At 40.5% G+C, this 15,951-nt stretch overlaps 3 protein-coding genes across 4 annotated transcripts in view; all 3 read left to right on the top strand.

Annotated features, from left to right (window-relative positions):
* Positions 1-15,951, top strand: part of LOC145480727 (uncharacterized) — a 317,856-nt gene that overhangs the window by 87,169 nt on the left and 214,736 nt on the right. The window lies entirely within an intron of this gene.
* Positions 3-3,264, top strand: LOC145480694 (anaphase-promoting complex subunit 4-like). The gene has a single exon (XM_081459000.1). It carries the CDS (start codon positions 10-12, stop codon positions 2,401-2,403), a length of 2,394 nt encoding a protein of 797 aa, XP_081315126.1. The 5' UTR covers positions 3-9; the 3' UTR covers positions 2,404-3,264.
* LOC145480696 (sorbitol dehydrogenase-like) lies at positions 4,078-14,791 on the top strand. 2 transcript variants are annotated; one of them, XR_014048531.1, is made up of 9 exons: positions 4,078-5,586; positions 5,678-5,711; positions 7,447-7,611; positions 8,010-8,169; positions 8,645-8,763; positions 9,242-9,307; positions 9,972-10,147; positions 10,705-10,896; positions 10,996-11,066. XR_014048531.1 is itself a non-coding variant. In XM_081459002.1 (9 exons), the coding sequence occupies exons 1-9, from the start codon at positions 5,530-5,532 to the stop codon at positions 14,118-14,120; spliced, it is 1,068 nt and encodes a 355-aa protein (XP_081315128.1). In that variant the 5' UTR covers positions 4,078-5,529; the 3' UTR covers positions 14,121-14,791. The 2 variants fall into 2 exon arrangements, 1 of the variants encoding a protein (XP_081315128.1); XM_081459002.1 differs by lacking the exon at positions 10,996-11,066 and adding an exon at positions 13,952-14,791 and having other exon boundaries at positions 10,705-10,826.

The following is a 15,951-nucleotide window of genomic DNA, read 5'->3' as shown; positions in this document are numbered from 1 at the left end:
AACGCCTTGATGGCCGAACTCTATGGCCTCGTTTTCGGGCAAATGCCTCGTTTCCGAATTTCTGCGTGTGACGACTTCAAGTCAGCGGTAGAGATTCGAATTTCCAAAATGGCGGGAGTAAGCGGTTCTTTTCGGCAGCTCGAAGACAAGCCGTGTTCTGCGGAAATTCTTTATCAAAGATGGTCGCCAAAGATGGATTTGCTTGCCCTTGTGACAGTCGAAGGTGAGGTTTGGTTGCAGAGGTTGTCTTGGAAGCGAGTGTGGACAATTTCTACCGCCGAAGGTCGAGCTCTTTCAGTGGCATGGAGACCAGACGGGAAGATTTTAGCTGTTGCTTTCAACGATGGTAAAATACAGCTCTTCGACATCGAAAACGCTGAATGTATTCATAAAACAAAAATCGAATCGACGCCCACGTCCATGGATTGGATAGAGGAAGGAAAAGAGAAAGTATCGACTGTTGATCATGAAACGTCTTCGAAAAACTTGCCGTTTTTCGTAGAAAAATCAGAACTTTATCTTCCTTCACTTTCACATCTGCCAAAATCTGCAGGAGCTCTGTTTTCGAAAGAAACTTTACAAGAAGAGTCGGAGGATCCCAAAAAGCTCAAGTGTCTACCCGAGGAGTTAAGCGTGTTGGTTGTCGGTGATGATAGAGGCAAAATACATATGTACCTGTATGGCATTTTCTTGTGTGCCTCACTGAATACTGCGGATGTCTTGCAGCATCATTCTGAATTTCAAGAAGTAACGAGTGCCTATGTGTCGCATGATTTAAAGGTGCTCTCAGCTGTCGTCAAATCACCTGTGATTGAATCAGATAAACAATCTGTGTCATTAGTCTTGTATGACACCGGATTGCTGTCCATGAGGAGACGTGAACTTGCACTTGTAGCTAAGAAAATGGGCGAGGTCACCTGCCTGATGGATTACTTTGATAACACTTTGCAGTCCATGTCAGACGCTTGGGAGGACATACTCCTTGAGATGGACACAAAGTTGACAGACTTTGCAGCAGAACGACTGACTGCCGGATCAAGTGTCAGTAGTGAATTCCTAACTTTACTCACTCATGGAGTGACAAGTCCTGAGCTACAGTCTTTCCTAATTCATGATCTCACAGAGAAAGGTCTCAAGAAGCTGGGACATAGCATTGAAAATTCTTACACAAGTATTCAAAATCTGGCATTGAAGCACTTGCAGTGTGTCATGCAATCTCTTCTGTTCCATGTGACAGAATTTCATGGAATGTCAAGATGGTATGAACAGTTTGGTGATTTGGGTCTTTCTGAGTTTGACATCCAAACTGTTATCACAAGTCTTGGTTCTGTCATGTTGAAAACACAAGAGCTTGTCCTTGTCATTGAAACAAGCCTCAAGAGCTTCAAAGCATTCTTTCAATGGCTTTATTATGCCATCTTGAGTTTATCTGATGCTGAAATTCCAGACTTTGTGAAACAGAGGAGCCAGCAAGAAGTAATGCTTTTGTCAGGCTTCATTCAAGATCAGCTTGTTGTCAACCAGCAAGGAAAGTTTACCCTGGAGAGAGTCGGTCAATATTTTGACCCCAAGTCACTAACAGTAAAGCCACCGTTTGGTAACAATGACTGGACAAAGTTTGTTGAGAGTCACCCAACACTCAGAGCAAGTCCTCTGCTAATACCTAACAAAGCAACTGATTCTCTGCTGACTCTTTCTGAACAACTCCATGAACACATCAAGAAAGCCTTTGCAGAACCAGTAAGTGCTATAAGCAAATCAATCTCTTGCTGGAACTGTTCTCCACTTTGTGAAATCAGCAAGAATGAAGATTCTTTCCATGTAGTGCAAAAATCGACTGGATTTCCTGTGCATCAGCTTGTAGTTTTTCCTGAAGACAGGAGACTGAACCTTGTTTCTATCAGGCCAAATGAGCGCAGGTTATTTCTTGCAAGAATTTGCATTGACAACTTGCCAGGTGACATTGAACAAGTGTTGTACTCTTTCTCTGATGTTATGTTCTATGACTCAGAGTATTTGTCAGTTTTGCTTCAGCAGCAGAAAGTAGATGATGGTGGTGATGAAGATGATGTTGATGGTGGGTTGTCAATATTGGCTCAAGTTCCTTACTCATGGCTTGAAGATAAAGACTTTCTGGATGTTGCACAAGTCAAACAAACATACATCAACCAAATATCACAACCTCCACCTATCAGTGTAGGGCCAAGAATTACCCATTTTCGGAAGCTGGCTGGAATGAGCGCAAGTTCTTTGTCTGTGAGTGGAACTCGGAAGGTCTCCTGTGTGTTGTCAGTTTTGCAAAGAAATGTCCGGCTGTTTGATATGGATGCCGAAGATGAGGAGGCAGAAGATGAGGAAACTGAGAATGAAGAATTAAACAATTCCTTTGAAGAGGAGCAGTGAACAGATTTCTGACAATTCATGTCTCCCTAGGGAACTAATTTTTGCCGAGCAATTTTCTCAAAGAATAGCAATAACTGAAGAACCTTTGTAGTAAACAAATGTTGGTGCAATGTAGATATTGCCTGAGAAAAATTTAAATCTGCTATGCTGTACTCATAGGCATATGACCCTCCAGTTTCCAAAATTTTATGAAATTTGTCAGGCAAAATACTCATGATTTGGGCAACAGTACTTGGGAGAAAACATTCCAAAAGCCTTCTCAACCTCAATAATAATTCATCAAGTTTAAACGAAGAAAATCACAACTGTGAAGGAGGTTTGGATACCTGGTCTTAATTAGCGTAGATCTTGACAATTTTACTTCCCTGTTTACTCCTTAGTTATTGTATTAAGTTTCTGATTTTACTCAACTGTCAATGGAAGTCAGGTCATAGAGTATGCAGCATTTCAAACTAACTATTTTTGAAATTTCAACATTTTCATCACACATGAGAATTGTGAACATTAATTTTTTGTTTTTTGTTTTTTTTTTGTTTACTGTAGTTTGAGTGCGTTTCTATCCTATCCTGATTTCAACACTCACATATTCAAGCATTGTGTAATTTTTTCAGACAAGAAGGTCACTGGTCGCCAAAGTCCAAAGATGCCTGTGGCCTATGACTGTACTGTGCCAGCATATTTTAATCTTCTAGCAACTGTACTTCTTGTACGTAAATTTAGTTATGATAAAAGTTATGGTACTGCAGAGCACATTATTTAATATAATTTTGGTAAATGTTCAGCAGGAGCTGAATTTTTTATATTTAGCTCTGATTAACAAAGCTGGAGGTCTGTATGGGAGAGTCTTGACCGTGGTTGTGAGTACAGACCGAATGCAGTGAGGTCTGTACACATGACCAAGGTCAAGATTCTCCCATACAGATTGACTTAGCTCGGTTAATAAGATGTTTATTATATGGCAAAGAAGAAAACTTTAATTCATTTAATGTAACTGGTTTGGTGACATTTCGCTTGCAAACAGCGAAGAGCATAACTTAAACCTGCCGAAATTTGCTCGTCCTCTTTACTTTTTTTTTTTTGTCATCAGGCATTTTGGCACTTCCATAACTGATTGAGAAGAAAATAAAAGAAAATGGTGAACATTTTTGTATTTTAGTTGGCTACTTTTTCAACGCAAAATGAAACCGGTCTAGATGCCAGTCTAGATGGGAAAATCTAGACCGTGGTCAGTATCGATTTCAGCCAATCAAATTCGTGAATTCGGTAGTTCCCAGTCCTCGTGAGACACAGCCATATAATAATACTCTTTAATAATAACAGATTTCACTGAGGTAAGTCAGAATATAGCATTTGCTCTTTAACAATAAGGTGTGGGTTTAATTTAAGTTGGTGGGCCTGAACTGAATACATGTACATGTATACACCCCTGTATTTATTCTTAGTCAACATTGTGATGGAGATAGATTAATAAAAAGGCTCAATAAACTAAAATAAAATAAAAGTTTGCTGCGTTCTCAAATCACTCAAGTGAGATAAGCATACATTTGCCTTAATCTTATAGGTCCTGACGTTTAGGATATTTTTTTAAGTTCATCTTGCAGTTAATCACTGATATCTTTTAACTTCTTTCCAGCCTCCCGTGCAGTTGTTATTTGGGAAAAAATTAACGCCCGGGCGGAGTGTGGGAGTATTCAGCGGACACACGTTTATGCAAAAATACGTTGTGTAAGTGATCCCGTAAAATTAAAGGACATTTCCCATGTACATACGTAATGAGACATACTTTTCCCGCGTAAAATGTAAATATGGCGGACAAAGTGGAAGAGGAATATTTCCGTCTGCATTTGCATGATTATAGAAAGGAAAATTGCTTTGTCTTTGTTTTTTTTTTCGAGGGTGATCTTAAATAATTTCTCGAAAAATATATGTCATCGAATTCAAGCTGCTTTGTTCTGTCAGATCGCCATAGTAAGGAATCTTACTTGCAGGAAGAATGCGAGTTTAATTCAAGCAAGATTTGCCGAGATGATGACGGAGAAGACTGGGTGGGCTGCGACGGGTGCGCCCAATATTTCCATGCGAACTGCCTGGGTGTCAGTTATTCCAAATCCTCTCACAGCCATTCTTCTTTTGCCCTCATTGAGAACCATTTTTATAGTTGATTGCATTATAAACTAGCCCCAGATTATTTGTCTTAAACAAGATTTTTGTTTTGAAACGAGTCTTAATTCCATTTGTAAATTCTTGAGCCTCTTATCAGTTGTTTTGAACACGGCATAACATTATATCGATTCAATGTCAGTGAACCTAAAAGTGAAACTAAGAAAATACTCTTCTTTTTTTCTTTGCCGTTAACTTAATTAAACCTTAGTCAGCTGCCACAGTGATGGAACAACGTACTTCAGCATGCTTCGGAAAAAGGCCACGTTTGTACGCTTTAATTCGGAATGCTACCATTCGATTGTAATGAATTTTTGCCGGACGATCCGCGCGCAATGGCGTAATTGTAACTTATGTACAGAAGAGGGGAAAAAGAATTGAGTATTATAAATTCGCAAACAATGGTAAAAATGATACCAGGTGTGCAACACTGAGCGAATGCACACTTTTGAAAGTTTTAACCGTTATTCGATGACAATTGATGACACCTAAATAAAGTAATTAACTTTAAAAATCCGTGTAAATGGTACTTAAATATTCCGTGACGCTTACACAACATATTTATTATTTAAAAGCATGCCCGCTGAATACCCCCACACTCCGCCCGGGCGTTAATTTTTCCCTGTTATTTGAGTCGTCACACAACGCTTCTCTCTACTAACTGAAGAAGGGAGAAGAATTGCGTGACAGCCCCAAAAACGGCTGCAGAGGAGACGAAGACAAACTATGCAGAATATCAGAGCGCAGTATCAAAGCCAAGGAGCTCATATGACTCCTGCCCATCCTTTTTACTATAACTCCTTGGCAGAATGTGCCCAAATCGTTGGCACACCCAAACAGATTTGGTAGTCCGGCAGGTTGTCACACCCCGTCGATAGTCACGTGCTAAGAATTTGCCATATCACGTGTGGGACGTACAGTTTAAAAACTTCCGTTTTGACTGATTGTGCCCATAGCGATTTGACAATGGCGACCAAGAGCAATCTCTCCGCTGTGCTTCGTAAAGTGGACGATCTGCGCTTGGTACGAATACGTTATGTTATCTGCTGTATCTATATTCAGAAGGTTCTATGCTTTGTGTAGCTCTTTGTAACAATGTGTATTTTTTTAACAGGAGGAACGCCCAATCCCAGAACCTGGCAAGGGCGGTAGGTGTAAACGTAGTTCTTGTTTATAGCTTGTTGTTAAATTTTGCTCTTGGATTCCAGTAAAAATCGAATTTATTGGTTTTTACTGAGCTGAAGCAAGGTTTGCCTCTTAGAAATTTGAAACGACAAGAGCCAGAATGCATTACTTGCAGGGCTTTTTGTTTGCGTGTATACCACTGTTGAACATGATCAATTATTAGAGACTTTAGGCAAATCGCTACCGCTGGCGCTGATACGGCTACCGGAAGTAAATTACCCCCAAAATGAGACACTGCGCATGTACGTCCAGCCGTAGCGTGAACTCTGACTACGTGCAATCTCGTTCCCAGAGTCTTCGTTCCCCTTGACCACCGGTCGGAAAACGAGAGCTCTGGGAGCAACCATTTGCACATGTGCCATAGAGGCAGACTGTGCAATGAAACCAGATAGGCAATCTCATTCCCAGAGTCTTCGTTCCCCTTGACCAGCGGTCGGAAAACGAGAGCTCTGGGAGCAACCATTTTGAAATAACTGAATTCTGGTGATTCTGTCTAACCGGTGTCACTGCGCAGTCTGCATGTATGACGCATGCCTGAAATGGTTGCTCCCAGAGCTCTCATTTTCCGACCGCTGGTCAAGGGGAATAAAGACTCTGGGAACGAGATTGCCAGATAGGCTGAATCACCAGAATTCATTCCCAGAGCTCTCGTTTTCCGACTGTTGGTCAAGGGGAACGAAGGCTCTGGGAACGAGATTGGACTACATGAGTCGGGATGTTTTGCCATAGTGGCTACTATGTCGGGTTTATTTCGCTTCTCTGGCCCTTTTCAACCGACATCTTGGCATTTGAAGAATTCCGTTGGATACTATATCCTTTAAAGTCAATTTAAGTCAAAGATTGTGTCAAAGTTGCTTCTCATAAGCTTGTAAATCCTTATCCTGAATTTATGATGAGTTTTGGCAAAGGTGTTGGAATGGTGAAGAGAGTCAAGTGAAATATTTGTGTTGAGCAAGAGGTTGTTTTTCCTTGGTTAAGTTTGCTTTGAGGGTTTAGTGAAGGTGTTTTATATCTGGATAACTATACGATGCTCTTTTGCTTCTTTGAGTATTGATATATTTGTGTTCTTCACTCGATAGTCTTCGAGATATTTGTCTCTGAAATTATATATTTCATCCATCAAATTGTTATGGTACAAAGTGTATGGCATTCGCTTTCGCTCAGAAATAATCTGTTCGTCCTAGGAAGGCGAATAACGGCCATCGTCCTTTGAGCAAAGCCATTTGGCCGTGAGAAACTAAATAAAAGAGATTTTAAACTCCTTAACTGATGTTCCTTTCATCTTTGTATTTCACTTTACTCGCTAAACTTAAAATTTGGAAGACCACCAAGACATACTATCCCCAGGCCTTTTCAGTCACGGCAGCCATAGTAGCACCAGCCGTACTGATTTGCTTAAACTCCCTAATACGTGACATAGTGCTGTTGGCGATTGCGTTACAATTTTAGTTGTTTATCAGCTGACAATGTAGGTATGAGAACTTGTTCTAAGTGCTATGCGCTTAGAACATAATTGAAATAAAAGTGGCTTACCATATTTTTGTATTGCAGTATTTTGATGTCTCTGTGTTCCTGTGGTTATACCTGCTATCACATCACGTGAAAAAAATAGATGCACTTTTCCCAGCTTGTTACCAGAATTCATGTTATATTTTTTTGAAAAAACTTAACTTCATTCCATTTCTCTCCAAATTAAAGAGGTGCAAATTGCAATGCATGCTGTTGGAATCTGTGGTTCAGATGTGCATTACTGGAAGAAGGGAAGAATTGGGGACTTTATCCTCACAGCACCTATGGTTCTTGGGCATGAATCAAGTGGGATAGTGTCTGCTCTTGGTGAAGGGGTCACAGACCTCAAAGTTGGTAAGTCCATTATGCCCACTATTATCACTTACATACTACTTTTCCATAAGGGGCCATGTATTCTTCAGGGTAAGTAGAACTGAAAGAAATGCGATGCAATATTGATAATGGTTTAAGTACAACATAGTCTTGAAGCAGTTATGTAAATCGCATTGTAAGCAGTGTCAGTCATTGTATGTTGTGTTCCCTGGGTGGGGTTGTGTCAGCATTTACATTGTAAGTACAGTGCAATGTAACCATGTTGTAAGTATTTGCAAGGGACCAAATTGTCAAGGGTGGTAGTAATTTGTACTGTAAGTACATGTAGTTTCAGTTTGGTGTTATGCTGTTTGCAAATAAAATTAATATAACTAAAAAGTGTTGATCTCATTTGTTCAATCATTTTTGTGGGCTGCAAGGTGACAGAGTGGCCATTGAACCAGGAGTCGGCTGTCGGATTTGCTCCTTTTGCAAGGAAGGTCGTTACAATTTATGTCCAGAAATGAAGTTTGCTGCTACGCCTCCATATGATGGCTCACTGTGCAGATACTATGTTCACGCTGCTGACTTTTGTTATAAGTAAGTTATGATTCAGATTATCCTGCACAGTCATCCCCAAAAGGCTTTAAACCAGTGTAAACAACCACTGAAATGAAGATACTTTGCAAATTATTAGATATATTTGATTGTTACCAGGGATTTCATTAACGGACGGACACCCTACAAATTGGGGGGTTGTCAAGACGATTTTGCTTGCCTGGCTAGAGCATCTGGAGGAAATTCTTATAATGGAAGTTCAGTTTAAATAGTTTCACTCGCCTGTGAAAACCAGTTGCCCTCCTGCTGTTAATGAAACCCCTGTGTCACAGTTTGTATAATGTATATGATTCAAAACCATGGTACATTCATTTGGTAAATACTTTCGCACTGCACAATAGGAACAATCTGATTTTGAGTCCATGCAGCACTAAGCCACTCTAAATAGCTTGGGTGCAAAATGGATACCCTAAATAAGGATGACACCGTGCCTGATGTAGTGATTCTACTCCTTTAGGCTTCCTGATCATGTATCACTTGAGGAAGGAGCTCTCCTTGAACCACTCTCTGTTGCAGTACATGCTTGTCGTAGGGCTGGTATCTCCATTGGAAGCAATGTATTGGTTTGTGGAGCTGGTAGGGAGTTGTAGCTTAATTAAGATGTAGTGATTCCATTCCTTTAGGCTTCCTGATCATGTATCACTTGAGGAAGGAGCTCTCCTTGAACCACTCTCTGTTGCAGTACATGCTTGTCGTAGGGCTGGTATGTCCATTGGAAGCAATGTATTGGTTTGTGGAGCTGGTAAGGAGTTGTAGCTTAATTACAATGGCATACTGGTCAATAAATCTGTCATCAAAGTACTGGCTGCTATTAGTGCCAGAAACAATAAATCTGTTTAACAAGATAATTTGGTTTTATCAACTGGGTTGACAAATTATGTGAATCGGCCACCGAATCTCTTTACAGTGCCCAATTCACATTATCAACCCGGTTGATAAAACCAAATTACCTTGTTATAATCCCCACTGACACAGCACCACAGTTTCTTTAGAAACGTACCCCCTCTATTCATTTGCTTAACTTACATGTGTTTTGCTGTTATGATATTTGCAGGTCCAATCGGTTTAGTGAACCTTATGACTGCCAAAGCTTGTGGTGCAAGCAAAGTGGCTATCACAGGTGAATGCTGTTATTGTTAATTACCAGCCATGTTTGTTTATAGGTTGTCCATACTAATAATCATTACCTGCCAACTTTTAACCTGAAATTTTTTAACCTAAGAGCATGGCTTACATGACACAAGCATGACTGTGGAATTCAAGACGATTTTATGATTTTTATTTATATATATTTATGTTTTTTTGGGGGGGAGGGGCAGTGATGACATAATGGCAAGAGAGCTTGACTGCCATTAATATAGCCAGGTTCATACATTTCGGTTTTGCCTAGCTCCTGTCAATCAAGGGGTTTTCTCTGGGTACTCTGATCAGTTTTCCTCCCTGGAAAAACCAACATTTCCAAATTCCATTTTGACCTGGATAGTCAGCCCTGTGTGAACACAAGCTTGGACTGATTTGGCTTCCTCTCCAAATATAAATATTGTAATTTACAAGCATGTTTAAATACTTCTCCTTGAATACAACATTCTTTGTGAAGGTCATAGTTTAATTAAGATTTTCTTTCAGACACTGCTCACTTCTTGGAACACATGATGCCGACTTGCCTAAAGATATCTTCAGACTTGTTTTTGTGCCAAATAGAAGTTTGCTTTGATCAACAAAGATACCTAATTAAGAACATCAATCTACTCTAAGTGATCAACTGTCAACTGCTTGTCTTTCAGATCTTGATGAAGGCCGGCTAAATAAAGCCAAGGAACTTGGTGCAGACTATATCATCAAAGTAGATCCTGGCAAAGATAGCCGTGCCTTGGCTAAGGAAGTTGTAAATAGCCTGGGATTGGCTGATCAAAGCATTGAATGCACTGGAGCCGAGTCTAGCTTTCATACAGCAATTCATGTTAGTTGACCCTTTGATGTTTCTAAAAGTAATGATTATCAACTGTTCCCTTTGTCATATAACAGCAACAACAAAAAGTTATCAATTTGGGACAGGACTAAGATGTAACACCAAAACCTCATAACCAAAGATTAAAGAATGAGGGAATTGAAATATAGGTCACTGGGTTATCAAAAGCAGCCAGTTGCTGGCAATAATCATCATCTACTTTTGAATGATTTCAGCCTGGTACTCTGTTGAGCTGTGCGTCTCAACCACCTATCCCAGCTTCGAAGCCTTCAAAGACAATCATGGGGTCATAACTTTCTTGGATAAATTTAATGTCATCAGTTGCCAGTACTTATGCCCTCTCCAACCCCCTTCCCCTGTAGCAGGTGATAAGCAAAACTATTCTACATTCAATACATTTATTTGTTCACTCCCATTGTCTGCAATTAGCACAGCAGTGCTAAGTCTAGCATTTGTGTTTTTATTTCTATTTTTTTATTACATTTTATTCCTCTTCATTTATTTACTTTACTTCTCTGTAATATGCATCATCATTCTTTAATGTTTAGGCAACCAAGTCAGGAGGGACACTTGTGGTAGTTGGGATGGGGAAGGCAGTTGTGCAATTTCCCATTGTGGATGCCTTGGTTAGAGAAGTGGACATCAGAGGAATTTTTCGATATGTTAACTGGTAAGCTGAATATGGTGATATCACCTTTTTGTGGTTCAAATGGAAAATTTGTTGGTATTCCCTTACTTGGGTGGGTTTTATTAAAGTTTTTTACTCTTGTTTCACTCCCTGTGAAGGAGGGTGAGGTCCTAAATAAAAGTCATAAAAAGCATGCTCTGATTGGCTATAGGGCATTATTCGGACGATCACACAATACGAACTACTGATACTCCTGGGTTCAAACCATTTACTGTGTTACGTTCACTTGGACGACAGAGCGAACGACTTGCGAACAACTACATCAGTTCGGTAAGTACTGTCAGACGAATACGCCAACAACTTTGGTTCAACCACCGCTGCAAAGACCAGGGTCTCGTTCCGGCCGGACTTAAACTTAAGTCTCCGTTGAACACACAAGAGGCCATCCAGATCGTCAAATCCACCTGTAGACGTCTGGTCAAAGCGCGGATAAACGACTGTCACAGAAGACTCAACTACTGCAACAATAAACTACGACGACAACAACTTGACAAACTTAAACAACTGTTACCGACTAACTTACTTGACACTGTTATGACAATCGCCGACAAAACCACAGACCGCGTTCGTACTGAACAAGAACGAAAACTGACGACACTTCAACGCAATAAAGACAGAAACCGACCGAAAACTGACGATAACTGGGTAAGGAATATTTCTTCCCGTCCCTTAGACAAAACCGAGACTCACGTACTGTCCTACGGACTAAAACACTCAGTGACGCCTAAACGGATACCGACCGAGTCTATTGTATCTAGAGTTGAGGCGGTTCTGTCTCGTCAACGAGACTTATCAGAATCTGCCAAGGATAACATCAGAAGCAGAATTGCTTCCACGGTACAATCAGCCTCTATACCTGACAATAACTTGACAAAAGACGAACAACAAGCAGTGAAACGACTGAAAAACGACAACAACATTGTCATACTACCAGCCGACAAAGGACGTGTCACTGTTGTTATGGACAAGACTGACTACTTTGACAAAATGGGCGCACTTGTTAACGACAAACAAACTTACGAAGAACTTAAACTCGACCCGACGCCAACACTTCAACGTAAACTTAACAGCAAAATCCTTACGCTTAAAAAGACTGACGCTATTAACACTCAACGCTACTATCGACTGAGGTGCTCAGTACCTCAACCACCGAAACTTTACGGACTGACGAAACTACACAAGCCTGGTATACCGATGCGACCTATAGTGTCATTCTGTGGGTCCCCTACGTATCAACTGTCTAAGTACTTGACGACCATACTGCAACCCCTTACTGACAAATCAAGACGCAAACTACAATCTACGGAGAACTTTATTGACGCTATTAAGACAGTACAGATACCCGACGACTACAAACTTGTGTCTTTTGGTGTGAAATCACTGTTCACCAGTATTTCACTTCAATTGGCATTACAGTGTACCGAGACCGCTATACAACAATCTACTGTTAAACTACTGTTACCGACAGAAGACATCATGGACTTACTGAACCTTTGCCTTACATCGACTTACTTTCAGTACAACGGTAAACACTACAAGCAGTTGCATGGAAGAGCCATGGGGTCGCCTGTTTCTGTCGTTGTCGCAGAAATTGTGATGCAACACGTGGAGGAACGCGCCCTTACAACTTGCCGACAAACGATACCGCTTTGGTTACGCTACGTTGACGACACCTTTACCGCCGTTCACAAAGACGAAATTGACGATTTTCACGACCACCTAAACGAACAGAACGCCGACATCCAGTTTACTAAAGAGATCGAAGAAAATGGAAAACTTCCTTTTCTAGACTGTTTGGTAAGCCGCGACAACAACGAACTACGAACGACAGTGTACAGAAAACCGACGCATACCGACAGATTACTTGACGACGACAGATTACTCCTACAACCCGACTTCACACAAAGCCACGACTATAAAGACTTTGACGAGACGAGCGCAACTAGTTTGTGACACACCGGACAGCTTACGTGACGAAAACAGATACCTTGAACGTGTTTTTCACAAAAACAACTACAACGCTGACTTTATTAGACGAAACATTTACCGACCTACTCAAGCTGACGCTACGAACAGGAACCCTACACCTGTTACTACAGTGGCCATACCTTACATTAAGGGCACTTCTGAGACCATCTCACGGATCCTGCAGCCCTACAACATCCGTGTAGCCCACAAACCTACAACTACGTTACGACACTTACTGACTAACGTGAAAGACAGAGAAGAACCTAACAACAGACAGGGAGCAGTTTACAAGATCAAAATGCTCTGACTGCCAGGCTTCCTACATTGGTGAGACTGGCAGAAACCTTAACACGAGACTGACTGAACACAAACGAGCCACGAGAAATGGTGATGCCAACAATCACATTGCTGTACATCATCAACTGACAAACCACAACATTGACTGGGACTCTGCTCAGTGCTTAACCTACAGTGCAAACTATTTTCAACGACTGACTCTGGAAAGCTGGTACACTAACCTAGAACAAACGCTTCTTAACAGATGTCAACAACTACCGGCGCCTTACAAACGACTTATGCATGACGGAAACGAAACCGACAAACGGACTTCTAACAGACCGACTTAACAATACACGGACCAAAAACCGACCTATTTGACTAACAATAGACGGATCGAAACCCACCAATGACTGATGACAAACTTTACACGAGTCTTTCAGCCAATACCATCATGGCTATACTGACCAATCACGTTCAACGGACCAGACTTACAACATCATCGACTGACAAACACTATTCACTTGACTCTGAAGATGACTTCCGCTCAGGTTGTCGAAACGTCAGCCACCAACAACAGTTCTTTTCAGAACTACACTCACCCGGACGATCACACTATACGAACTACTGATACTCCTGGGTTCAAACCATTTACTATGATAGGGCATTATCTCCCATAATGCCCTTGGGCCGATTATGGGCCTGCAAAGACAGAGTATAAAGCAATGCAGGAAAATCTCAAATCTCGACCTTGCCATAATTGACCTTGCTATCGCTCAGTCAGTACAGCATGGTCTCGGTTTGAGATTTTTCTGTTCATACCTCAAGTAGTTATTATAATTTTATTTTTTTGTGTGTCACAGTTATCCTACAGCCTTGGCACTGATTGCATCTGGAGCAGTGAATGTCAAACCACTTATGACTCATCACTTCAAACTGGAGCAGTCTCTAGATGCCTTTGAGACCTCTAGAACCGGTGCTGGAGGAGCAATCAAAGTTGTCATCCACTGCAGTGAGGGATACCAGATATAACAAAAAAGTCATATCTCAACAGTTTTCTAATACATAGTTTTTTTCAAGGCAAGCAATGTAGTTTTCAATACCATGGTATCCTTTATATCAAGTATTTTGACAGAAAGATCGGACTATAAAACAGTTGTCACCTTTTAACACCTTGAGTTGTGGGACTGCAAAATATAAAATCGAACTGATCTCTTTTTAGTCATACCATGTTTTAGAATTCTCATAAAACCAAAATATCACTTTGATATAGGAGAAGTGAGAACAGTCTTAGACAACGTCAAATAGCTATTTTTATCTGGAACAGGCATCATAAAAGGCTCAAGTTGTGTGCTTGTTGTTTAGGCTTTGGTTGTCGATAAACAACTTGGGACCAGTGTGAAAAATCTATGAGCCGGGTAACTGAGAGTAAGAGTGTGCACTTGGTAGAGACAAAAGGACGGAATAGTCCTCTAAGTTAATGCTTAGTCAACCTAGCTTTACCTGAATTTAGCTAAATTGAAGCTAGTGGCTTAGGAAACTTTCCAAATTAAAACGTAGCGTTTCAAGTAAATTATTGACTAGGAAAAAAGTGGTAATGGATTTTATTTTGGAGGTATCTTGGTCTTGGGTTATTTATTATAAATAAGATGAACATATAATTAAACAAAATAAACTTTGACAAGCTATCCCATTGTGTGAACTTTTTTGCATACTTTCAGTTAGCTAAAACATGTACCAGATTAGTACTGTCTATGTCGGCCAATCCATCTTGATAAAATAAAAATGTCCCCAATGTAATTGTAGAGAGAAGAAAGGGATCAATCTTGCTGTGTTGCATCAACCTCAGCAAACAAAGGAACCTATTGCCTTCATTCTGTTTGAAACAAGTCATCTTAAAACAACAACAAAACTTATCAATAAATGCTACAGTTTGTCACTCCAGGTTGAGTAACGTAAAGAGTGCAACCACGAGGAATTCTTCGAAGAATTTTTCGCGTGCACGTGTGCAGCCGTACTTTACCTCACACGAACGTAGTTTTTTGAGACAATGTTAATACTCTTTAAACATGAAATGATTCAAAAACGAATCTCAACTTTAAAAAAAAAAACGACAACCAACACCACATGAAAGTACGGCTCTCAACAACAGCTTTCACTTGAATGGTATCTTGCATAACATAGTAAACAACATCACACAAGAGCATAGCTTTATTTGAATGGTTAAACACAAGGGTTCCATCTAAAGAAGACAAGTTAGGACAGGATTAATCGAATTAGTTCACTTATGCCCCAACCGCCACGTCATGCATGAGAGCGCGCGCTAAGCAACAAAATGAACAATGATAGGGTAGATGGCCATTGCTATAGCTTTGCCTGGATTTAATGATCTTGGACGTTCGGTGACCCCTACTTTTCTTTCTAGAAACAGATTTTATTCACAATTATCCCCACATTGTCCAAAAATGAACAAAAAATCAATGTGGGAAGTTAAAAGAATTCAAGATTTCCGTCCACGGGACATCGAATCCTGCCACCTTTCGGCTACAAGGCGCGTGAAACTATGGTCGCTAAATGCGAACTTGGTCTTTAAGGAACCTGACCAGTTGATTAAATTCACTTAATAGGTCCACTTAAACAATATTTGGGAGAGAACATTTCACTTCAAAGATCTAATTGCGATATTTTTGGGCTAACAGACACTGTGGCCTTATTCGCTAACGAAGCCCGATTTTGTTCAGATTTAGGATGTTATTCCGGGCATGTTCTCTCCAAAACAAAGTCGGTGACCCCCCATTTTTTTTTTTTTTAACATTTCTGACATAATTAACTCATCATCTAACAGTGGTAAACGTCTCAGAAA

This window comes from Orbicella franksi, chromosome 3 (genome assembly GCF_964199315.1).
Source record: "Orbicella franksi chromosome 3, jaOrbFran1.1, whole genome shotgun sequence".
NCBI classification, from domain to species: Eukaryota; Metazoa; Cnidaria; class Anthozoa; order Scleractinia; family Merulinidae; genus Orbicella; species Orbicella franksi.
Note: the sequence above shows the minus strand (reverse complement) of the source record. Positions and strands in the feature narration are given on the sequence as shown.